Genomic DNA, 26798 nt, shown 5'->3' with positions numbered 1-26798 from the left:
TCCTGTTTTTTTCCAAGTGGAATTATTTCAATAAAAAACATGAATATAAAACAAAAAAGTGTTCATATGTAAAGCTTTATTTCTTCCTATGAAAACGGCAAGTTGTAAAGAATGGGCTTTTACAGAAATGCATTTTGTTTTTGTTTTTAATTTTTTTTACATTTTAATGCATAAGTATCTGAAGTAGGCTACAGCAAGCAGACACTTTAATATTAAAGATATATTTCCCCCGAATATCTCAGTTGTATAGACTACATGTCCACAAGATGACGACTGTAATTCAAAATAATAATCTGATGTTTAAATCATGGAGCAAATATATGAAAATAAAGATATGTTTAGTGAAGTATTTCTGGTATTAGATTCATTGATCAATCAATCAATCAATCAATCAATCAATCAATCAATTTTATTTATAAAGCCCAATATCACAAATCACAATTTGCCTCAGAGAGCTTGCATATGCCATCCCTCTGTCCTTTGGACCTTCGCAGTGGATGAGGAAAAACTCCCCCAAAAAACCCTTTAACATGGCAAAAAATGGTAGAAACCTCAGGAAGAGCAACTGAGGAGGGATCCCTCCTTCTCCAGGACGGACAGACGTGCAATACATGTCATACAGAACAGATCAATTCATGAGAATTTACCTGCCGGTGTATTTTCTGTAAGACATGAGGAGGTAATGAATGTAGTATGATTGCATTTAAAATGACTGGCTGTTGGAGACCTGTAGAGGTTTGGGTCTGTCATGGCATTAAGTCCGCTCAGGGCTCTTTTTCATTGTGTAAGAATTATGTCTATGTAATAACAGTGCTTTTTAAAAAATTATGGCAATACTGCATTGAGAAAAACATTTGATTTAATCATAATTGTGTCAAAGCCACAGGGTATGCTAATCACTGTTTGGCTTCCAACAGTGTGGAAATAACCAGCGGACTGATCTTTTTTGTTACTAATACCCTTCAGTTTAGCGTCACCTCTGTGTCATGTTTTTCAGTAATTCACCAAAAATGTTTATTTTGCTGCCGCCGTGTGGACGTCGTCTCCAAATGCGCACTTGGTGACTTGGAGAGAAGTCGCGAGCTGCAACTTTCCTCGCTGAGTCAAAATCTGACAGTGCGCAATTTTCCGTGACTCTTTTCTGCTCGTCACAGCTTTTCAAAACTAACATTTTAAACCCACAGTTATTTTTAGTCATCTACGTCAAGTTTGTGTTTGTTAGATTTTCCCTCAAACTTCAGTCTTAAAACCTTAATTTGCGGTCCTCCTCACTGCTGTGCGTACTGCTCATCTGTCGAGAAGCACCGCCTTCTTCTCCAGCAGTGGTGGAACTATATTCTCGATCAGTATGACACATTTTTCAGGATTTGCGCGAAGGTAAGTTTCCAGTTTCCTTCCCTCTTCAGTCTAAAGGCTTCTTTTTTAATGATTGGACGGGAGTTTGGAGAGGAAGGTGTTTTAACCAGCGTCTTCGAAAGCAGTTCCCTTTACGCAACTCTTTGAGGATAAGGAAATTAAAAACGCGCTCGTGCCAACACTTACAGAGAAACAACGCTTTGTTAATCTAATTGATTGCAAACTGTATTAAACGCTTAATGTGGGTGTGTGAGTGTACAGGTGCCGTTGGTTGCCTCTTAAAAAGTGAAGGTTTTATCTTCGTAAATACATATCCTATTTCCAATGTTGACATCATTGCAAAAGAACAGCTTACACTACCATCTCTGTTGTCTTACATTATCTGAGGCAAAAATCTATCGTTGCATTTTGCAAACTCACACAGTACTATCAGGACTTGTTAGATCTTGACCCTATTCTTCCTACTCAATGGGAATCAAGCAAAACCTGTTTACAGCGGCCTAGTAAACAGTTTTGTATGAAACCTGTAATTCAGATAAGGGTTACCCTGTAATGACTTCCCCCTCTATTATTTCTTCTGAGAAATGCACAGTGATTCATAGAGGTGATATTTCCTATCTTTACCTTTAATGCCACAGGTAGGACTGCACTTGCACAACAGGAGATCTACTGTATGCCTTTAAACCTATTATTAACTACAGCTGTTTTGCATCGTGGCTGGTGGCTGTGCGTCTCTTTCACCTTTTGCGTCCTCGTATGAAAATGTAGTGCTGTGAAGCCTCTGGGTTTTTTGTTGGCACACACACAGGACTCAGCAGCCCGCATGCACTCATTGTACGCTGCAGAACAAGGGCAGAGTGAACTGGCACTTGCAAAAGTTGGACCACCGATGCAATCTACGTGACCAGTGCTGTGAACGCACAGACTCCCTACGTGCTCTCAGTCCCCTCAGTAATGATACGCTTTGGTGAACATCTGAGAAAGGGCTCGCTGACCTTGATATGCTATCACCAGCACGCACACACACACACACACACACACACGCACGCACACGCGCACACACACACACACACACACACACACACACACACACACACAAACCCTGTATGCAAATTTCTTATCAACATACATGTTCAACAAGTGTAAAGAGAGAGCCTCATGCACACCCGCCTGTACCTCAGACTGTACAGTACGTTAAACTGTTATATATTATACACAGAGCATCTCGGTTCAGTCATTTCACTCGCATTTTGTATCACAGATGCATTTCTTTTTACCTCCATCTTCCTCTCTCGCACCTTCTACATATGCATGTGGTGTACTTGCACTTGCGCACACATAACTGGTTGCTATTGGCCCAGTCCTCCTATCATGGGTTTGTGGCTCAGCTCACTTCCCCTTGCCACTGTTAAGATGGCTTCACTGATATTTCTTGTTGTTTTCTTTATTTAAACATCAACAGGTTCACAGTGAATGGCACATTTTACAGATGAAAAAAGCCAATGACAACCCAAACAAGAAATGTACAAACACAATGTGCTGAAAAGAAAACATCTGCCGTCCCCATGCCACCACACCACAGAGTTCATAAACAGTCAGGTCCTAAGTAAGCTGTAAAAGGACTCCAAACTTTATAAAACCAAAGTGGTCCCTCTCTGAAATAGAAGCTGAGAGCTTCAAGAGGCATGAACTCTCATACATTACTCATCCACTGTATGATGGTAGGGGGCTCCTCCGACTCCCGGTTTAATGATTTGCATCTTCTAGCACAGAAGAGGAAGATTTTTGGTGGATTTGGAGGAATATTTGGGGCATTATGAAGGAGAAATGTTCATTATTTGACTAATTATGTCAGTGATTATTTTAGGAACATCTTTCTAGAATTTTGAATATACACTAAGGGTACTCAAGTGGCAATTGAGGGAGCCAGCATATGACTTAAGGGCCACACAGGAAAAGCACATCTGGGAGCTGTCCACCGAAATTGTTAACTTAAGCTAACAGCACTAGCATTTATGATAGCATGTAATTACAGCAGCACTTGTAAGGTGCTAGTAGTAGCTTTCTACAAGTTGTCACCCTGAACCTGACAGTCCCAGAGGAAAAGAAAATTCAAAATAAGATCCCTTCTTTGTCCAGCCTATTTCTCCTAGACATAACTGAGCTCATTATAACATCAATATGACATTTTGACAATTTTCTTACACTTCCACTTTCTTATAATTCCACCACTTTACTCAGCCTGATCCCTATTTAAAATCTTAAAATGCTCTTTTCCCTCTCTTGCTGCACTAATAGGTAACAGTAAGATCCAAATGAAGACTTGATTGGCTTTGAATGAGCCTGCACCATTTCAGAATTTTGTCTCAGTAGTCAAATTCGAATATCAGCTCTGTGTATTTTATCTGTTCTTAGAGTTGAGAAACCTCTGAGAGGCCTATGATCACAGCAGCTCTGTATTTCTCCAAATGAGGGGTGGTTAGGACAAACAGATCAGAATGAAGTAATCTTTATATTAGTTTAAGCTTTCTTTTTGGGAATGCTTGTTGGGGGGCACAGTTTGATGCAGTCACCTAGTCGAGTTTCAGGGTCCACGCAAAAAGTTTCTGAGTACCAGCATTGACCCCCAGGCCACACTTTGAGCAACAGTGATATATACACATACTAGTAAATGATAAAAAGTTTGTTTTTTATTGTGTCTCATTAATATGCTGTATATGATTTATCTTTGTAGTTCCTGTGCTCTTTTTGTGGTAAAACAGCCAGAAAGGTTGAGGCACATATCATCCTGCTCTTTATCTTCAATTTTCAAAGTCATCCTCCCATTCTGGTTTAAGCTGTATTATCTTTCACTGTGGCTGAGGTTATGACAAGGTATCATCCTTCAAGTAGTTACAGCAATAAGCCTGATAGTTGATGTTGTGGTAACGTCATGGTGGTGCGATGTTATTGACACCCACGAGGAAATGTTTCCATGTAAATGTTGTCTGTCTGTTAAAGCTGTGCTCCTGCATTTGTCTGATAATGAAAGTTTTTGTTTCATCCCCCAGGTTCCAAATACTCCAGTTCTTCACTGAGATGTTCTCCTGAGTTAAAGTTCACATCTAGACGAAGGCTTTCCTGAGAATTATTCACCTGACAACTCACAATGGCTTCCAATATAATTGTGAGTACTGACATGTAGAGAATACGGAGCAGTTTAAACAGATGAAGAGATTCTGGTGGTCACAATACGAAGCAAATTAATCCATAGCATGTCTTACCTTACTGGGTTTTTAGATTTACAGTAGAAAGAATTTCACACTAATCACTTCAAAGCAAAAACTCACCGGCAAGATATTTGTCCTTATCACTTCAGCAGACAACAAGGGCTAATGTTGGCTGGTTTTAAACGAGATTAGCATGAGATAATCTGTGTGATGGCTGCATTTACATGCCTGCAGGACAGGTTTACATCAGTTAAAAGTCTCACAACTCTCTCTGTGTTGAGACTTGTGGTTGGCTGAAATCAAATTCTCTCTCCTGCATAACTTAGGATGTGCAACTGGCGGTCAGAAACAAGCAAGCTTTAAAGGCCACTTGTGTCCCCCATGAGTGGTCACACCTTAAAACTACAGTGAATATAAACAGATGTTGAGATTATTTGAGAATGACTGATTGTTCTGGCTAGTTGTAAGGCTGACACAAAAAACAACACAGAAAGAAAAATGCAAAACAACTTCCTAATCCAACATGTGGGTTCAGTGATGGATATCTGTGAAGGACAAAGGAAATGTTGTTCAGAGATTAATGACCTCTGAAGATGCCTGTATTTTAACTCATGTACCACATATTTTTCAACATTGGAGACTGAATACATTAGCACAAACTTCCAAGTGACCCATATACTCTATTTAGTACCCGTTTATAATACAGCATGTGATACGTAGTGTAATATTACTGCACAAATCAGATACCAATAACATGCTTGCTACTAGTGCTTACATGCAGGTACAATGGAAGAAAACAAGGCTATGGGCAACAAGGAAGTAACAGTTGGGCATTCAAGAGGAAAGTATGTTTGTAAAGGCTAGTTACCTACAGGGCACAGTTGTAGGGAACAAACCTGCAGTTTGGGAAAAATGGTGTTAATGACACTCATATTCTGTGGGCGGCTGCAGCCCTGCCATGGGGACTTAGCTTGGGAACCAAAGGATAACCTGGTTCAAGTACCCATACTGACCAGGGGCAGAGTGTGGACTGGTAGATGGAGAGGTGCCAGTTCAATTCCTAGGCATTGCTGAGGTGTCCTTGAACCCCAAACTGCTTAGGGCACCTGTCCATGTGCAGGTCCGTCGCTCTGACATGGCTCCATTAATGCATGTGTACTGGTCCTGTTCGTGCATGTATGTGTGTGTTGGGCCTGTGTGTGTAATGTGTAAGGCAAATGCCTTCTTCTTCTTCTGCACAATATGCTACCAAATCTGTAGGGGCACAGTAAGGTAATGAAAGCAGCTATGGGGAAGTCTCTAATTGAAAAACACATAAAGTTTTTGAATTATGCTTCCAAAATGACCACAAACCATTGCTGAAGTACAGAAATATAGTTTTGTGTTAGGAAGCTCTGAGAAAAGGGGTATAAAACTTGGAATAATGAGGGACTTGTCAATTGTTTGTGGAGTACAGCAATGTCTTTGTTGTACAGTCTATGTTCTCTGGATTGACTACAGCATATGTTGTAATGATCACCACTTGGGTTTCAACATAGTGATGTCACACTTCTGCTTTGGTGAATTGCAGCTTTAATACACTTGTCTAAGCTGCTGTCACTAGTTTGTGTTATAAAGCTCATTTTGGATGATGAAACCTTCAATGTATTGCAACATTTGCCCACAGTAACATTACAACTGAGGTATGGAGACTTTATCTAGTGTTCATCCACACTACAGTGTGCTGTTACATATAGTAATGGATAAGGTACAAAAATATATGCTTTTGCCGTTTTCTCACGGCAGTTACCAGATAAGGTTTCCACAACAGAGTAACATCTTGCTGTCATCTGACAAAAACTGCCATCACAAAGTGTTGTCCAGTTGTTACTCCCTTGTTCCTGACAGTCTTCCTCTTCCACTGTTCCTACATTTAAGTGCCACTAGGCACCAGAAAGTATTTTATTGGTGTGTAATTCTTACAACAAATTAAACTGTAAATCCCAGGTTGCGGTCCCACAAATGAGCATTTTGCTGTCCAAATGCAAGAAAAAAGTAATTATTGATGAGTGTGAACACAGCTGGAAGGTGAACCTACAGTAGAGAGCTAGAGGATTTCACAGCGGATGTGTCAACCTGCCAAGAAACCCAGCTGTTCCCACTGATTGACGTGTGACTCTTACATCATATTTCATCACTAAACTAGCTGCGCACTATGGGTTACGCACCTACTTACCTCTGAGGTTATTATCTTTGTTATGATTGTGGCTGGACGGATTTTTCCACTTGAGACAATGAGCTGAGTAAATGTTGTGTTGCAGGTGGAGCAGCAGTTCTCTCACAAATTCACAGTGACGGTGGTTCGAGCCGAGAGTGTCACCAAGGGAGCGCTGGGGGACCTGTGTGAGTCCTAATGCATGTCATTGAATTCTAACATTGACACATATTTTTGAGGCAGAGAAAAATTTTCCACCAAAATTAAGATCAATAAGAACTTTTTACACAAAAAAACAAAACAAGAAAATAACACAAGCATTATGCTGACATTGGTAAATGTGCCTGTGTGTGTGTCCATGTGTGTCTGTGCAGTGGACACCCCAGATCCCTATGTGGAGCTGTTTATTCCAACGGCCCCAGAGAGCAGAAAGAAGACCAAGCACATAGACAATGACATCAACCCAAAATGGAACGAGACCTTCCACTTCATATTAGACCCCAACCAGCACAACATCCTGGAGGTTAGACCTGCATTTTACTGTCCAGCACAGTCCATACCAGTAAACCATGACAAGCAGGGATGTAGTGGAGAGTAAAGCCAGAGTGTATCATTTTTAGCCTGATATGAAATAATGTAAGATAAACAGTAACATGTTAGGATCTCTATGTTTTGTTTATATTAATCATTGTTTAAGATGTGTATAACTATTCAACTTGTGATATTTATTTCACTCAGTTAACATTAATGGACGCCAATTATGTGATGGATGAGACACTTGGGACGGCGACCTATGACATCACCAAGCTCAGCATTGGCCAGACAAAGATGGAGTCTTTCCTCATTGGCAAAGTAAGACCCTCAATCACAGCAGACAATTTGGCAGATTCATCAATATAAGTTAATATTATGCAGGTGAGCATTGTTAAAACTTAGAGGAGCTTTCTTTAAATATTAGTTAAGATCCCACCTTTTCCAAAGACATTGAATATGTGAAGATGGAACACAAGGTAAATGTAATATTACATAAAATATAATATTAGAGACTGAAGATAGTACTCCATGTGTACGGAGACTAGATTGTGCTAACAAAATAACTTTATTGATGATTAATTATTACTTGTATAGTTGTATATAAAAATAAATAAATAAATAAATAATAAATAAAATCTCTGCTCAGCTGAGATCTGGTATTTTGCCTTTGACAGTTTAAACTAGATGGTATGTTAATCTAGAAAAAGAAAAGTGTGTTTTTCCAACGTGTTGTCTAAATGATGAAGTTCAGTTTTGTTTTCTACCATCCTTTTTATTGTTAACTGCACAAAGCTTTGTTTGGTAAGATAATAAATAGAAATTGATTTTGCAAATATGGAAGATTGACAAAGACGGAAATATCTGTTCACGTTTGAAAGAGACAAATAATTATTAGTGTTTTGAGAAGAAAGAGGGCTTTTTCTTAAAATAGTCTGTAAATGTCTGGTAGTTTCTCATGCAAGCAGTTTATTTGGGGTGATTTTTTTTTGTTAATAATTTATTTGTGTTTCTTTTCTTATGTTTCTTTTTCTTTTCCACATTTTGTTTTGTGCAAGACTAGAAGATGGTTGTGAAACAGGGTCTTCTAGTCCCATGTGGGATGGGCTGAAAAAGGAACAACACTATGAAAATGAATGAATGAATTAATTAATCAATCAATAAATGAATAACAGATTATAACTCAGTGAAATTTAAATTTCTGTTTAAATAATACAATGAGTCTGCAAATGATGCAAAAAAAAAATTAGCAAAAATGTTTTAAATTAACCATTCTCCGTTTTTAGATTTTGCTTGTGACACTTTGTGTTTGCCTGTTTATTATGACCAACCACTATCAGCTGCTCCTTTACTGGACAGTAACCACATATTTTATTGTTTTGGCAGGCAACCAAAGTGTACTTGGAGATGTCGCTGGAAATCTGGTATGTATTCCCTGCAAATTTAACCATCGTCTTAGTATATTTTTTTATTTAGTTTTACAGCAATACGTGTTTTAAGAGTTCACCTTGAACCTAAAGGTGCTTGTGTGAAAAGGCGATAAGAAATATATGAGGAAAGGCCTGTGTGAAAATTCCTCACAGGTTCAAGAATACACAGGAATGCACCCAGAGCGATGCGGAAACTAAAAATTGAACTTAAAGCAGTGTGACTCAGTAAAAACAAGATACTTGTGTAAGCTAATATAGGGTTAAGGTGCATCATAGTTCCCATGGCATCACTACATAGGGGGTAGTGGGACGGTTTGTAAATGCTATACATGTTTTAAGGGTTTGTAATCATGAGAAGATGAGTAGTAAAGTGTGAGAGGTCAAGACTGTTTGTCTGTCGATGTGTATTTCACACCCAACAGCCCAGAGGCAGACCTTATCTGACTTCAAGATCGGTTTCGACATCATACTAAGTACATGGAGAGATGATATCCTCTACCTGCATCTCAGCAGAAAATGTTAATCAAGAGTTATCGCTTGTCTTCCCACTATCAGATCTGGTCAACCTTAGTTCTTTCATTTGTTGCTGCAGCACCAAACTGGATCTGCGGTTCAGCCTGGCTCTGTGTGACAAAGAGAAGCAGTTCAGACACACCCGCAGAGAGAGAGTGATGCTGGGCATCAAGAAGCTGCTAGACATGGAGAAGCCTCGTTTCCTCCCCAGTTCTCCGGCGGAGGTGAGAGACAAAGTCAAGTTTTAACATAAATTTAACAAGGAAACAAAACAGTTTTCAGCCATTTGGGTAAATCTGTGAGGTGACAGCTTAATTTATTCAAGCACTTAATTTCATCATCCATTTGCACTTCACTATATATAATGCTCAGGTACCGAAATGTTCTTCATGTGTCATGAAAAATGAGATACTGCTATGCACTGACATGAAGACAGTCCCTTACTGTGGTTCTCATGATTGTATAGTTTTGTTTCAGCAAACTTTTCCTTCATTTCAACTGAGTTACTGATACTTAAGTTCAGACAGACAGTAATTTCAGACAGTGGTTCCAGCCCACAGCTACTTAGTCTTTCTTACTTTAACGTGTTGTATATCTAACACACATTGTTTATTATGGCAGTGAATGAAGTTATCAGCGCTCTCCTTTTTGCTGCCACACCGCTTACCTGAAAGATATACTGTCATTTGTTCCTACTGCTGGTATTAGAGGAGCATTTCCAAAGCCCCACCTCCACCTGAGCGTCCACCTGTAGGCTCTGTATCTACATTGCCCAAAGGGGAAAGTTAATCTCATCAGTCCCCGCTCCCTGCTGTGCAAAGTTTTCTCATGGGGAACAATTAGGTCAGAGCCTAGATGCCACCTACGCTGTACATATTTTACACTTGCATAATAATACATTCCACATGAGTTAGCTGACGGAGCTATAGCTGCTGTGCAGTACATCAGTATATATATATATAGTAATAATCCTAGATGTAGGAAAAGTAAAAATAACAAAACTGTGATGCCTTTTTTAAATAACCTGCGTTCTTAAACATACAATAAGCCTCACAAACCTGCGAGTTCTGCTCCCCTGCTCTCTGCTTGAGTTTCATTTTCTCGCTTGTGTGGTTTTGGCTAGGCGCCCTTGGGGCTGGCTGTAATCTAAAGCCAAGCCTGCTCATGTCCTCAACATGTACCGGAAGCTCCAGAGGAATGAGATAACCAGCTTCTGCTTTCCACTATGCTACAGCATCCCTTTACTCCCTATCCAGGAAGACTCTCGTGGAGTTATGTCTGTCAGAATATTCAGAATAACCTAAAGATAAACACAGGCTGCAGAGAGGAGGCAATGTTGCACAATGAAAATTGTGAAATAGCTGAAAATCTGAAGGCACAAGTGAGAAAAATGTGTCAAAGACACATGGAGGCACAGGAGGGAAGTTACACAACCTGAAAGAATGAGAATGAATGTGAGACTCATAGTCTAAGCTGTGTAGTATATAATTATGAGATTAGGTACGCTTTTGTCTTCTTCTCCTTCACATTATGAATGTCCCTTTATGTGTGTGTGTGTGTGTGTGTGTGTGTGTGTGTGTGTGTGTTACAGGTGCCAGTCATAGCCATAGCGGGCTCAGGAGGCGGTTTCCGTGCCATGGTCGGCTTCTCAGGTGTGATGAAAGCCCTGTTTGAGTCTGGGGTCCTGGATTGTGCCACATATGTCGCCGGCCTCTCGGGATCCACATGGTCAGTTTTTATTTTATACACCTTCTCTTTCCCTGACCTTTATTACTACAAAATACACTTATCTCCTTTTTATCTTTCTGTGTGTTATTACTGCTGTGTTTCTTTCTTTCTGGCTCTCCCTCGGTGTTGTCTCCTCCCTTCTCTGGCAAACTTGCCTTCCTCTGCTGGTACGCCATCAAGTGAGCACCTCTGGGTTGTTTCAGTCTTCACCTTCATGTTTGTGGAGTGACTTATTGGATTTAACTTCCTTAACAGTGTTGTTCCTCCTTTGTAAATCGTGTAAAGAGCAGAGTGATATCTTTTAAGCATGTATTGACTTATCTGATAACATTGTTTACATTGCATTAAGATTTGTGCAATGCCTCAAACTTTTTTTGTTCCTCTTTAACCCTACAGGTACATGTCTACTCTGTACTCACACCCAGACTTTCCAAATAAGGGCCCAAAGGACATCAACCCTGAACTGATGAAGAGAGTTAGCAGTAACCCACTGAAGCTGTTGCTGCCCCAACACATCACTAACTACATCCAGGCCCTCTGGTCCAAAAAGGCTTCAGGGCAGCCTGTTACCTTTACCGATATCTTCGGTATGCTCATAGGAGAGACGCTTATACCTGCGGTAAGAACCACCTGACCGCGTGTGCTTGTTTTCGTTTTGATGGAATTCTTATTTCTCTGTCTCCGTATTGATCAGCAGTACATCAACCTCTTCGCCCCTTGAGTCTATGTTTCATTTCCTCTCTTTTCTTTTGAGCTGGCATCCCACCCACAACTTATTTTATTTTCATTTCGTGCTGTATCTTCCCCTCCCTTTGTATTTCTGCATATTTTTTATTTTACTTCCTCATAATCATGACAAAGACAAGTCCTACTACCGGCAGAGTGTGAGTATAAAGGTCTCAAAGACTGTGTTCTGTCCCACCAGAGGATGGACATCAAACTGAGTGACATCCAGGAGAAAATAAACCAGGCTCAGAGTCCTCTTCCTCTGTTTACATGTCTGCATGTGAAGCCAGATGTTTCTGAGCTCATGTTTGCAGGTAAATATCTGTCCTTTTCTAAGTATCTGCATTTGTGTTATATGTTCAATTGTACTCCATGTCCCTCTGAGAACTACTTTGCATATGTAATGAGTAACTAGAAATGATCAGATGAGTTGGGCCACATGCAAAACAACCAAGCGGTGCTTATTTCCTTATAATGCTGCTCCGCTAGTACAGGGAGGATGTGTTATGACGGGGTGGGCTGTCATCCAATGACAGCTCTATGGTGGCAGATAGTAGCTGTGCTATATCGAGGAACTGAGCAGTGTGCATGAGGCCACGATAGACTCTTAGTCATGTTGCACAGTACTTCCTCATTGTTGATGCAGCCTGCTCAGAAACTGTACACCATGCAGCAATGGAACAAGCATTTGAATAGAAAATACAGTAAGGAACCTCGGACAGATCAGTGAATATTCTCTATATGCTGGCTTCAAAGCCAGAAACTGAAGCATTACAGTAAGACCCAAGTGGGTGATGTCCTGTGGAGACACTTTCTGGAGCTCTTCTGTAAACAATTAATAGGTTACTGACGAATAGATAAAATCTTTGCATCATCACTCACTGGATAACATTACACACCTGACTTGTTCCTATTGCTAACTTAAGGAAAAGTGCGTTCCCCCCCAAAAAATTGAACTGTACTTTTTTATGTCTAAGTTTTGCTGCTTTATTTCATGCTCAAAGAAGCACAACACAAAGAGTTTTAAACTTCAGTTGAGCTCATTCAAAAAAAGAAACAAAAAAAAAATATGCACCAACCACTAATGAAGCTGAAGAGAACCATGTCACGAATCTAGAATTATATGTCAATTATTTTTGTGAGTTCTCACCCTTACAGCTAAACTTAGAAAAACAACCTTTAAAGAGGAGACATTCAAACCATTAAAAGTATGACTGAAATAGACCAGGCTTGTTCTTCAGTTTCTTTCTTGGCTCTCCTCTTACCTAAAATCACTGGTTTCTTTATGACCTGGCTCAATGGAAAATATCATGTTGTCAAAAGACATCTAAAGTAAAGTTAAGCTGTGAAATTACTTCACATTTAAGAGGCAATTATACTTTTAAAGGTTACAGAGGTTGAAGTATTTCTATTGTGTGTGCGTGTGTCTGTGTGCATTTGTGCAACTGTTTGTGCTTGCATGCCTGCGTGTTTGTGTATGTGACAGCTGCTGTTGCTGCAAATGCATCATAATGACTGGATTGTATAGACAGAAATGTAGTCGGGGCCAGAGTGACCCGGTTGTGACCTCAGTGACCCCTGTAGTACCTCCCACTCTGTTTACATATGTCGAACTTAAATATCAATCAGGCACAGCACAAAAAACACACAGGTTAGGTTATATTGACTGACTGTATTGACTTCTCCTTCTTTGATTTACCACTGAAAACCGCAGGCACTATTTTCAATCCAGCTTCCTTTATTCAGATTTGAGCTACAAGAAATGCATTTTAGGGGCATGACATATCAAATTGAAAGTGGCCATCTCCTCAAAGGCCGCCATAACCCAGATTTGTTTTATATTCAGTGCTTCAGTGCAAGCATAACTTCTTAAACTTGTGCACTTATAAAGCAATGACTGCATTTACACATGCATTGTAATTCCAGTGTCTTCCCACTGAGCACATGTATTAGTCAGTGACAAGTATTTGATAACTGGTACTGGTACTTGATAAATGGTGATCATATTGGTCCCAAAAATGTGTTACATTTCCGTTACATTAACACTAAGGTTTCAACTTGCAGACTGGGTGGAGTTCAGCCCGTATGAAATTGGGATGGCAAAGTACGGCACCTTCATGACCCCCGACTTGTTTGGAAGCAAGTTCTTCATGGGAACTGTCGTCAAGAAATATGAAGAGAACCCTCTTCATTTTCTGATGGGTGAGAACAGTGTTTTCATCTTAAACAGTTGGACCATTTTACAGTAGTAAACCCACTAACACTATGTTTCCATTGTGTTAGGTGTGTGGGGCAGCGCCTTCTCCATTCTGTTCAACAGAGTGCTGGGAGTCAAAGACACAGCTGGTGGCAGCACCATGGAGGAGGAGTTAGGTAATCTTTCTGTGCTTCTCGTCTTTGTTTTTTGTCCTTAGCTGCACTGTTCTGATTTAAAGATGTGTAGCTGTAACTATTGTTTCTTTGCAGATTAAGTGCAAATCAGTTGATTTACTGGAACAGCACAGAAATCCAATAACTGACAAAACAATCTCACCACTAGGTCGATTCAGTTGCTGTGGAGTGGCTTTCCATTACATCACATGATCCTCAGTAGCAGATAGAGTTCACTCAGCTGTTATGGAACTTCAGATGTTCATATTTCCGTCTTCAGAGCACTTTAAAGGGATACTTTGCCAATTTTCAATCAGCTTTGTATCATGGCAGTGTGGGTAGTATGTGTAAATGAACTATAGTAAACTTCCCTCCATTTTAACAGCGCCCAGATGTCCCTGCTCATCTCCTCGCTCATATCACTGGCTCAAGGGCTTTTGCTCCTACTACAGATTATACTTCCACATGCCCAGTGGTACAGACACAAAGAATATAGAAGTGGATTGAGAGGAGACCTGCCCCTTTTTGTCGCACTCTCGGACCAAACTCAGATCAAACTGTAAAACTAGGCAGCACTGATCAAATATAAACCATGATGCTGGCACTGTATTACCTATCTCTCACCGAAAATGTCTTCAAAAACATATTTTAGTGCACAATTTATAACATTATTGATTCACAATGTTGCAGTCTTTTAGCACAATTTACCATGTAAATAAAAAGACTATTTCAGACTCATAATTTATCCAAAATATACCATATATACTTGGACGTGCTGGGTATCTTGTAGTACCTTGTAGTATACATGACAATACATTATGACAATGTGGCTCTCGGAACCTCTTGAACATTATCTGGAATGTGTCCTTAGTCACAGTGTCTGTTTCCAGATAATGCCATTGTCTCTGGTCTGTATTAATCTAACTGATATAACTTCCATGGCACACCCTTTCACTGACACATGCAGGGCTATTGTTGTCTGTATTTTCTTTCATCTTCGTCTCATGCCTGAATTATTTTCACACACCTGATTTAGATTGTGTAGCATGAATGTATTTGTAACAGTGGGAATTTATCAGCCTCTTGTGAAGATTCACACAGCTCATCGGATGTTTGATTTGGTTGAACGCATTTGTTTGGGGTGACCTTTACACAATCATACACACTCTGACAGTGCTTTGTTTGTGCAGAAGTGTTAAAAACATCTCCACCCAGTTTGAGAATGCATTGCTTTATCAGGTGTATTGCATTTATCTGAAGACTTACATGATAGAAAGTCTATTTGATAATGTCACACAACTGAAGAAAAACATTCTGACAGGTGCACTGTTGATATGTGGTGTAATAAGATTAACAAGCTGCTTTTAAAGTTGTAACCTGATGAGTGAAGCTGTCTTGTGTCTTACAGAGCAGATTAAACCACAGCACATCGTCGGAGAAGACATTCTGGACAATGACGACGAGCCACGTAAAGGTGAGCTAAGATATGCATGAATCATACGAGGAGTTTGCAAACAGGCACCTTATTGTGCAGCATGATTAAGTTTGCTATGGTGCAATAGATTTGCAACTTTAAATGGTGTCAATTAACATGTTAACACATTACTGGGGTTAGGGGAAAGTCAACACCCTAACACATTTTTTTAAGTTTCTGTGGTATTGTTGACTCAGCTACATCGGAGCAGTGACTGTGGTTTCTGTCAGGTCAAGAGGAAGTGCTGATACATTAAGCTTTCATCTACAATCTTTGTGTGTGTGTGTGTGTGTGTGTGTGTGTGTGTGTGTGTGTTCTGCACCTCATGATCCCATTAATAATAATGTGCAAGCCAAATTTCAGTAACTTAGATTTTCTTTGTACAAATGGCATGAAAAAACCTATTTTTATAGTTTAGAACTGGTCATAAAATCACTTCTGGCTCTTTTTCTTGTTCTGGAAAAAAATAATAATAAAAAATAATAATATAGCATTTTTAAAGTCACTGAATACTTGTTTATATATGTTTGATATTCATTACTAAATACGCAACACTTTAACCTTCAATAAATTATTTTATTTTTATTATTACACTGTTTACACATCTAGCACTCACAGCAAAATTATCATTCAAATTGGAGTTGTGTTTCTGGCCACCTGATGACCAATATTCACTCTCTTTTAGCTCTGTTTTTGGCCACCACCAGTGTTGGGTGGGTTCCTGTAATCACATTACATTTGTCAGTAACGCAGTGGTGTAATGCGTTACTCTTCTAAATTTAGTGATCACATTACGGTTAATAATTAAAAGAATTATGTCAAAACTTCCGTAACCTTCTTCAGTTATCTCCATATGGGCGGATAGAAATATGCCATCCAGTGTGCCTGTGGAAAGGCTCTTCAGGCTGGACAGTCTTGTGCTGACTCCGAGGAGGAGCAGGCTGTCAAAAACACAATTTGAAAGAGTCCTCTCCATGAGGTGTGAACGCTGCTTTAGTGATTAACACGTCAAATGTTTACATGTAATGTAAAGCCAAGGTTTGTGAGCACGCAATTTGTTTGAGTTTGTTTTAATGTGTTTTGCCCATTAAATGTCGTTTATATGCCCTTTAAATGTGTTTGAAATTTTTTTTTCCTTTTAAGTCTGTCATCATCATGCATCATGCATGTCAGAAATCTTATTTTATTTAGGCCTATAGAAGTATTTAAGGCAATAAATAAAGTCTCTAACTGTGTGCGTTTACACTTTTTTTTTTACCACCACACCACTGAGCCACATTTGCAGTAAGTTCCTTGCCACAGCATTTGATCTGACAGTGTTTTCTCTGTCATCATTTTGGTGCTCAGGTGGGACAGAGAGCCAGGAGGCAGAAGATGAGTACCATCGCACAGCTAAGGCTAGCTGGGGTGAACGAATGTTCACATCGCTCTTCAGTGACACATCCTTATTTAACACAAGAGAGGGCCGGGCTGGGAAGGTAATTGAATATGTTCACATGTTCAGCACGTCATACAAAACACTGCATGTGCTCTGGCTGCATTCTTGTTCAACTGTTTTCTCTCCGTAACCCGTCTCACCCTGTTGCCAGGTGCATAACTTCATGCTGGGCCTGAACCTGAACACCAGCATGCCGTTCTCTCCGACCACTGAGGTGCCGTGCCATGCTCCTACACCTGAGGAGGAGGTGGATGCTGTCACAGGTAAGAATGATACATGACACATCACACTGACGAGAGTGGTAAAAGTGAACCAAAACAGTAAAGTTGCAGGCAGGGAAACTGAATCAGTGTGCTGAAAGTAGAGCTGAGGGGACTGCAGAGATGGGTGTTAAATCTCTGGGTTCATCACTACAAATGACTTCTTCAAAATTACATGCAATCCCTTTAACCCATTATTATATAATATATCATTATATATATTATATAAAACTATTTATTAGTGCAGCTTTACTTAAAAAAAGAGAGAGAGAGTAAGGCTTGGTATTGAAACACAGCTGTGGTCTGAAATTGTTTCAAATGATACCCAGCTCTACTTTCATTGTACATCACACTGGTTAGTTGACTCAGTCAACAAAATTTGGCTGCATTCAAAGAAAATTTCCCAATCCTGTTTCTGCATTGTTTATTTGATTTAATGTGTTTTTTCAGACCCAGATGAGTTTGATCGTATTTACGAGCCCCTGGATGTGAAGAGCAAGAAGATCCATGTAGTGGACAGCGGCCTGACCTACAACCTTCCGTACCCTCTCATCCTGCGGCAGCAGCGCACGGTCAACCTAATCATCTCCTTCGACTTTTCTGCAAGACCCAGCGACTCCAGTCCTCCATTCAAGGTCAGAGTCTGAACTCTTTCTAGAGTCATGAATTGCCATAAATGATTTGTGAAACAGGGAATCATGATGAATCATTTTTTTCTGATTTGGAAATGTGTACCACAGGAACTCCTTTTGGCAGAAAAGTGGGCTCGTATGAACAAGCTTCCATTCCCCAAGATCGACCCTAAAGTCTTTGACCGCGAGGGCCTGAAGGAATGCTACGTCTTCAAACCAAAAAAAGGCGAAAAGAACTGCCCGACTGTCATCCACTTTGTCCTGGTCAATATCAACTTCAGGAAATTCAAGGCACCTGGTAAGTATGTGCATACGTGGAGGTTTCCACAGCATGTGTGAGGAGGAAAATATGCCTCAGTTCTTTGTATTATTACAAAAATGTTGTTTTACCGTCATGGCATATGAGGTATCCCTTCCTTGAAATTGCACAATGTAATTTAACCATGTGTGTTCCGCCAAAAGTTGGGCCCCTTATCTGAGTGACCCCGATAAAACTTCCCCTGTTCAGGGTCAGTCTGGTTTTGTAGTAGAGATGACGAAACGTACCCGCAGTTTACTCAGTGTGAGTGTGTGCGCACACACACAGATGCGGGTCACAGTGTGTTCAGTGTTTTATGAGCTGCTCGGGTGAATTATGGTTCCTGAAGGAGCCAGGTGCCGGTAGGGAATCTCTCGCTCTAGTGGAAGAGCTCTATGTGTAAACAGACCATATATCATGAGCCATAGCAAATCACGCTATCTCTGCATCTCCAGATCTCCACCTCATCTCCTCCGCTGCCTCTTTACATTCACTACTTAGGTCATCAGCCCACATACTTCCACAGTCTGTTTATGGATGTTACATAAGCTTTTGGCACTCAACCCCCAAACGACATCCGGAATTTTTTTTACCATAAATGGACTTCCCATTTGAAGGACAAACCATTAAGGAGTTGGTTCACTCTTGTATGCATGCATTTTTTTCTTTAACTGTAACGTCTTCTTCTATGTGGTCTTTCACCTTTTCTCCTGTAATAATACAATAAAACCAAAATCCGGATCAATGTTACACTTTTCCTCAAAAAGCACATGATGAATCGGGTGTGAGTGGAGCAGGATATTTTGAATACTGAGCAGTAAAGTTCTTTCTTGACCTGAAAATTAGTTAATAGATGTACAAAATAATACTGAGAAACTCCATATGTGATTGAAAGATCTAAAAAAAAACTACAATTGTAAATTAATCTTAAGAGTATTTGGTTAAACTATTTTTAAATCAATAGGCGAGGCAGACGTTTTTACTTACAGTGAATGAAAAACCTTTTTTAAAAATAATTTTCCAAACCTCAGCATCATTTATTTTTGATTCTCTTATTTTCCAGTTTTTTGTTTTGCACTATAACGTCACTTTTCGTTGCATGTCTTGTTTCTGGCTACAAATAAAGTGAAGAATTAATGTGAATATTGTTTTTCACCAGCAAATAATGTCAAATTTGAGGCATACATATTGTGCTTCAACACACCATTGATTTTTATTGCAGTATGGAGTTTGCACAGAAGCTTAAATCTAGTTTTTTCATGCAATTCATGTGGGCTTATAAGTTGAAAACCAAATAATTTAGTTGTTTTCAAGGTCAAAAATGATCTTTGAAACTCAACATTTAAATCACATGGAGGAGAGGCTGGGAAAAATGAAATCAAAACATCTAAAATGCCTGTGAAGATCATGTGATGGGATCAAGCGCTCCAGAAAAACTAATAAACAGACCTTGAAGTGAGACTGTGCTGTTTCCAAGATCAGCTCAACATATTATATCTTTTGCCCCTAGTCTCAAGTCTGTTTTTTCCCAGTGGATCAGTTTTTGCAAATTTATTTCCTTACGTTCTCACTCATTAATCTACTTCCAGGTGTTCCCAGAGAGACAGAGGCGGAGAAGGAGTTGGCTGATTTTGACATCTTCGATGACCCTGAGTCACCATTCTCCACCTTTAACTTCCAGTACTCCAACGAGGCCTTCACCCGACTGCATGACCTCATGGAGTTCAACACTCTCAACAACCTGGAGGTCAGTTCTGTCCTTATAGTGGTGTCTGCAGTTTGTAAGACTCAAGGTCATCAGAGGGTTAAAAAGTGATTCAGGACTTTGGTACATCAGCTGATTGATTTGCATTAATGCCCTCAGTCATTCTTTGGTAATCCGCCTTTAATCAGTGTTGTCAGTGGGGAAGTTTTGAATTTTTGCCTTGTCATTACACAAATATCAGTTGTGCAACATTGAAAATTTCTAATCTCAAAGGCCTGTCTAAGACTGGGTAGTACAGGTTTTGTCTAGTTCACATACTTACTTTCACTCACTGTGTCTGAGTCACTTCCCTGCTGAGTAAGGACTCAGATGTGATGCAATTTATTTTCTGATTTCATTGGAAGGTCAGCTCATTCAGACACACCTAAACTGCAATGACGGATTTAACCCTGTATCGCCAAGTGTATCATAATTGATACATTTGATTTGAGTTTTTGAGACCTCTACATCATCAGTGTGATATTTTTTTCCTGAAAAACCTGATGTATACAATCAGATACATGCAGTGCATGGGCAATCCACCAGGGATCAGTAATTGATGCACCAGAAGTCCTCCAATTGAGACATCCAAAATGGCTGCTGTCAATCAGTGACCCACACATGATTTTTCAAGGATATTTTTGCCAATTTTGAAGTTCAGGTAAGAAAAACTTGCAAATTGTTACTGAAACTTCAATGGGAACATTTGATGGATTGATGCAATGTAAAATTACTTAATATTTCATAACTTAATTTACAGTAAAACCATGTTGAAAAAGTGTGTATCAAAATCGATACAGCAGGTATATAAGGTAATTTATTTGCAAATCTGTCAGTTGTCATTTTATTGCATTTCATGCATTATTCATTCAATAAAGCAACATCCAGTCTTTTTTCTTATTTAAGTAAACTAATTAGAGGTTTAACTGACATAATTAGGTTTATTTAGAGTAGAAATTGAAATATTATTAACCTATATTGTATATGCTATTGTATATACCTGCTGTATCATGATGATTGATAAGTAGTTGAATGTTGCTATGGCTCCCTTGCTAATAATTGTCTTTTGTTCACTGATTTCTACTAATACTGAACAATTCAGAGAAAAAATACACAATGATTTGTGTTTTGGTGCGTATTTTTAGATGGCAAAAAAATGGAGTGTTGAAGATGTGTTGAAGATGATTATGGATGGGAATTCAAGTGACATGGAGCAGTTAGAGGAAGATAATGATGAGGAAGAGGATGAGGAATGGACTCCTACTGCAATGTGTACTGAGGAAAACTCAAATAGTAGTGATGAGGAGGATTTACAAGATGAAAGCATGGACCAGACAAGTGCAGAAGTCGAGGACCCAACACTAACACAGAACACAGCAGCAAAGCAGTTTGCAAGAGGCAAAGTGAAAAGGAAAGAGTATCAGTGGAAGAAGAAAAAGTTTGAACCTCCAGATGTTGAATTTGATGAATGTGTTGAGGAAGACTCAGAAGATAGGCTTGACTGGACACCATACATGTATTTCAAAGATTTTGTGACTGATGAAATGCTACAGGAAATTGCAGAACAAACAAACCTGTACAGTGTGCAGAAAGAAGGAAAGTCAGTGAACACCAGTGATGGCCAAATGAAGCCTCGTGAAGCATTTTCTTTATTTTCTGAGCCCACTAGATGGCGCTGTTTGTTCATCAAAAGGTTGAAAGCACACTGAATTGCCATTCTTTGAGCCTCTCTCTTTAAGCCATGAGTGCCATCTAGTGGGCTCAGAAAACAAAGAAAATGCTTCATGGGGCTTCATTTGGCCATCACTAGTGAACACAACTGCTAAAGAGATGGAGCAAATTCTGGGTATGTACATGCACATGGGTTTAGTACAGATGCCCAGTGTACGAGCCTATTGGGAGATGGAGACAAAGCACTCCGCAGTTTGTGATGTGATGTCTCGAGATCGATTCCTGAAATTGCTGACACTGATTCACTTTCAGGACAACCTCAATGTGTCTGATGATGCAAAGAAAGATAAAATTTGGAAACTCAGGCCATGGTTACAAAAACTGCACCAACAATTTCTTTGTGTACCTCCTGAAGAATGTCACGCTGTTGACGAAATCATGGTGCCTTTCAAGGGAAAATCACATCTACGCGTCTACATGCCAGCAAAACCTCACAAGTGGGGGTTCAAGATGTGGGGACGTGCAGGACAAAGTGGTTTTCTTTATGACTTTGACATTTGCCAAGGGGCAGAAAATCCAGACCAAGTGAAATCTGATGTTGGTGCTTCTGGAGACGTTGTCCTGAAGATGACCTCAACCCTTCCAGCAGGAAAAAATCACAAGGTTTTTGCAGACAACTACTTTACATCAGTTCCATTGGTGGAGCACTTGAAAGAAAGACAAATCTACTACATAGGCACAGTCCGAATGAACAGGGTAAAAGACTGCAACATGATGGATGAGAAAGATATGAAGAAAAAGGGAAGAGGGTCTCTGGATTTCAGAGTAAACCAGGACGACAACAACATCATTGTGAGATGGTATGACAACAAAGCTGTGAACCTACTTTCTTCTTTTGTCGGCATCGAACCACTGGGCAATGTGAAGCCTTGGGATCGAAAATCCAAAACCCGCATAATGGTTCCCAGACCAGCCATCGTTGAAACATACAACAAATTTATGGGAGGCGTTGACCTTCTTGATATGTTATCTGCACTTTACAAATTCAGCTTCAGATCCTGAAGATGGTATATGTACATTTGGTGGCACACTGTCACAGTGGCAGTAATCAATGCATGGAACCTCTACAGAAGAGACCAGGAGAAAATAAAGCCCATTAAGAAACACATTCCCCTGCGAAGGTTTCAAGCTGCTGTTGGCACCTCTCTCACAAGCGCAGGAAAGGAAATCAAGAGTGGCAGACCACTATCCTCTCCAGAAGCAGGAACACCTCCCCCACGCAAAAGGCCAACCTCCAGTGTGCCCCCTGATGTGAGAAAGGATGGCATTGATCATTTTCCAGCATGGGAAACTCGACAAAGATACAAGCACTGCACAGGAAATCACTTCACCCATGTCTACTGTGAGAAATGTAAGGTCCAGCTTTGCCTGAACAAGGACAGAAACTGTTTTCAGGTTTACCACAATGCAAAATAAAGAGGTTGTGAACCAAAAAATGAACCAAACTAAGTGAAATGTTACTCTTCCACCATGCCGGTTCTGCTGGTGGGTTTGTCACTGCTGCGCAATAGCTTCATTTCAACAGATACAGAATATGTATGACGTTGTTGTGCTATATGTAAAAAATGTTATTTTGTATGTTTGAAATTACTTGAGGAAAATTTTAAAAGACACTCAGAGTTAAATGGGTTAAAGATGTTGTATTTTATATGTTTTGGTTTGTTTAAGATAAACAAACTGTGAGCAAGAAAGTGCACAGAAATGCCTAATGTAGCATAAATGATACAAATTGAAACTCACATACGCAAACTGATATTTTTTTTTGTTTTGTTTTGGTCAGAAGGTTCAATAAACACTCCAGTTTCAAAAAATCTGAATTTTCTGGCAATAATTTCATGGTTCAGGCTTTACGGGGTTAAGTGCTGTTTGGCAGTGACGATGATGTAAAGAAAGACCTCTTCTTATAATAAACATAACTGATAGAACTGCCTGAGCTTTTGAAATATAGCTCAATGAATTTGAGGTAATGTTGGCATTTTGGATTTAACCCCTGTATTTTGTCCCCTGCAGGTGATTAAAGACGCCATCAAGGACTGCATCGTGTCCCTGAAGGAGGATCCCTCGTGCGTCTCTGTTCCCTTCTCCCTCAGTGCAATCCCGAAAAAGAAGTATCTTAAAAGAGATTCTCGGGCAAAACCCTGGAGCCTCCTGGGAAATGATAACCAGTAGCCTGATGGAAGACTCTGGATAAAGCGGACTTTAGGGATTTTTTTTTGTAGACTCTTAAAGTAAAGCATTTTCTTTTTGGAAAACGCCATCATGTTGATCTCTTTTCTGTATATTAATCATACTCTTAATTTTTAAAGAACCTCAATGTTTACTGTTAAAAAAGCCTCTTGATTGCATTCACATACAACACAGTGAGAATTTTTGATCTGGCTCTATTTGCACGAGTGCGACTTCTGGGAAAAACTGTTGGTGTTCATTGACCACAAAGAGCTGATGTTCATAATTCTCTGCTGACCGTGAGAATGATGTTGAAAATCAACACTTACTAAACACTGCAGTGGGACTTGATTGTTAAAGCAAACGTCTGGCTCCATCACAAACAACAGGATACTGTGATCCCATCTCTTTTGTTTTTACATTAACTGAGAATCCCAAACTACGATATCTCTTAGTTCTTCAGTAATGATTGTCCTCGTGAGATCCACGTGTTCATTCACTTCTCTTAAATGCATAATGTGAGATTTCTGCTCCAGTTACAACATTCCCAATTCATGTGGACACCTTTTGCTTTCAGTTCTTGCTGCATTTGCATCTTTCCTGTGACTATTTATGCTGCCATTTTAGAATTTTCCTTGGAGCTGTGTGAACGTGCTGTTAAGCCTCACCTGTACCTGTAAATGTTTATTAGCTGAACTCTTTCCATACTGACTACCGAGCATGCAAATTACTGTGTTTATGTTTTTTTCTCCGGATGGCTCGTCTAAACACGTAATCCTGCTTGAAAACGTGGAGCACGTAACCATTGCTTTTGTTTGATGGCAACTCCTAAATACGCCAAGTGCACCCCCTCTGGATACCTCAAACATCTCAATGATGCTTACCCACCTACATGGTAAGAGCACTCCCTGCTTCCCGGTAGGGAGTGTCTCATATTAAAGCCACCATTTTGGAAAAACAAAACCTGATGCCATAGAAACAGCCCTGCTTCTTCTCTCCTTCTTTCTTTCTCTTTACCTCTAGGTGTGTTGATTTTCCTGATCATGTTGTTTCAGGCTGCCTTTTAGATATCGCAACAGTTTGTTTTTCTCAAGCCATTTCCTCCTGCAGCAAACCCAACTCGCTATAGAACGCCCTAAATGCCCCACTGCGATAAAGTGGAGCTTGGGTCAGGTTGGGTGGAGGTGGCGAGTGTGATCAGGAGACCCGCTCGCCACTGAAAACGATGGCTCTCTGCAGCACACAGTGGAATTTTACACACTACACCTACACCTGCAGCAGTGGAGGCCTGGAATCTGACACACTACACCTATACCTGCAGGGGCCCAAAGGCTGCACACAGAGCAGTGGAATTTTACACTGAAGCACTTCCAACCCCTCTATGCTCATGTTTCAGCCCCCGCTGTTTGGAAGAAAAACAAACAAACAAAAAAAGGCGTTCTGCAGTCATGCTTCAAGGATTCATGACCCACAAACTTTTGCTACTTGCCTTTGTGATGATATTTCAACAGATGATTTGTGTCTGTTTTTGCATGTTAACAGCAATGTCTTCTGTAAAGAAATGTTTATTCGCTCTCTTTTTTTTTGACACCACTCTTTTATCTATCTGTTACATAAAGAACCGAAGTCATGATGTCACATCACTAGCTTCTGTTCTACAAGCCTCTGTAATTGTTTTTGTGTGTGGTTTAAGCTGGGATACACATGCACACACACAAAACATGGCTGAGGTCAGAACAAAGAGGAGGAGAAGGGGGAAGGCAGCATGTAAAGCCTCTCATTAAGGCGAGGTGATTGCACCTTGGGAGGGCGGTTCCTTTCCAGGCAGGAGTGCTGGTCATGTCTTTTCTGCCTCAGGTCTGATCATGTCATCGCTGACCGTAACTCACTGCAGTGTCTCATTCAGCATTTCCTTAATGGGCCAAGAAATACTGAACTTAAACTGAAATGAAACAACTCACAGTTCACATGAAATAATTACTAATTTTCTGATGTCAGACACCTCGTTTCCAGTCAGCTTTGTGGAGTGGATGGATTCTAGCATCTGGTTATGGTTTCCAATTAGTTATTTGAATTTAATTGCTATCTCTGCTTTCTTTTAACATGTTCACTCCACGCCTCTTTTGTGGAGTGATGACCTTTTAGCTCACAAAGGTTGGTTAATGGGAAATGGTGTTTGATCAAAGGTCACTAAAAAACACATATATTAAGTGGCAATGTTAGATTGTTTTTCAAAGACATTGAAGTAAGGCACACAACATGCTGTTAAGAAAGGCTCTGCTGCTGATTTGGAATTATCAGCATACAAATGTCAGTGGGATATTGAAGGAGGTCCACTTTAACTCTAGGCTAAGCTGGTTAGTTTAGGTCAGGTCAGCATAAAGCCTGGAAACAAGGGTAAACAGCTAGCTTGTCCATATAATATGTTGTGAGCTTTAGGGGTGCTGGTGGACAGACCTTGTTGCCTTTGGACACACAGACTAGCTGTTTCCCCAAGTTTTCGGCCTTTAGCTAAGTGAACTGGCTGCTGGCTGTAGCTCTAACTGTAAAAGACAGACATGAGAGTGGTACCAATTTTTACATGTAGTTGAATTTGCAAAAAAGCAATAAGCACATTTTCTGAGATGTTTAAATACTCCTTTAAGTTTAGACTCAAAGCTTTGTGCAGCAAAACAAGCATCCATCATTTTATTTGACATTTTCTGAAACTCTGTGAGCATTCATGTTACACTTTATTCTTAGAAGTTTTCTATTTTTCATTGTAGGATAAGTTTAGTTAAGCATACACAAGCTGTAGCGATTTTTTTTTCTAACATTATTTTTGTCATATTATATTTTCATGATCTTTGACAATGTTTACAAATGTGTAAGATGCTAAACGGTCAGTTCAAGGGAATCAAGATGTAACTGTATAATGACTGGCAAACACAATACATAATGTTTATGTGCATTGTGAATAAAAGGAAAAAGGACGATCATAAAAAGAGAAATGGTCTTG

The 26798-nt window shown here is 39.8% G+C and overlaps 1 protein-coding gene across 1 annotated transcript; it reads left to right on the top strand.

Moving 5' to 3' along the window:
- The first annotated feature begins 1062 nt into the window (after positions 1-1062).
- Positions 1063-25443, top strand: pla2g4ab (phospholipase A2, group IVAb (cytosolic, calcium-dependent)). Its single transcript, XM_049587264.1, has 19 exons — positions 1063-1377; positions 4407-4522; positions 6866-6947; positions 7134-7282; positions 7498-7611; positions 8677-8714; positions 9313-9457; positions 10825-10961; positions 11358-11580; positions 11887-12001; positions 13752-13889; positions 13971-14060; positions 15466-15531; positions 16879-17009; positions 17121-17232; positions 17680-17864; positions 17970-18159; positions 19749-19906; positions 23645-25443. The coding sequence occupies exons 2-19, from the start codon at positions 4505-4507 to the stop codon at positions 23801-23803; spliced, it is 2250 nt and encodes a 749-aa protein (XP_049443221.1). The 5' UTR covers positions 1063-1377; positions 4407-4504; the 3' UTR covers positions 23804-25443.
- Positions 25444-26798: the final 1355 nt, after the last annotated feature.

This window comes from Epinephelus fuscoguttatus, linkage group LG10, assembly GCF_011397635.1.
Source record: "Epinephelus fuscoguttatus linkage group LG10, E.fuscoguttatus.final_Chr_v1".
In the NCBI taxonomy this organism is placed as follows: domain Eukaryota; kingdom Metazoa; phylum Chordata; class Actinopteri; order Perciformes; family Serranidae; genus Epinephelus; species Epinephelus fuscoguttatus.
Note: the sequence above shows the minus strand (reverse complement) of the source record. Positions and strands in the feature narration are given on the sequence as shown.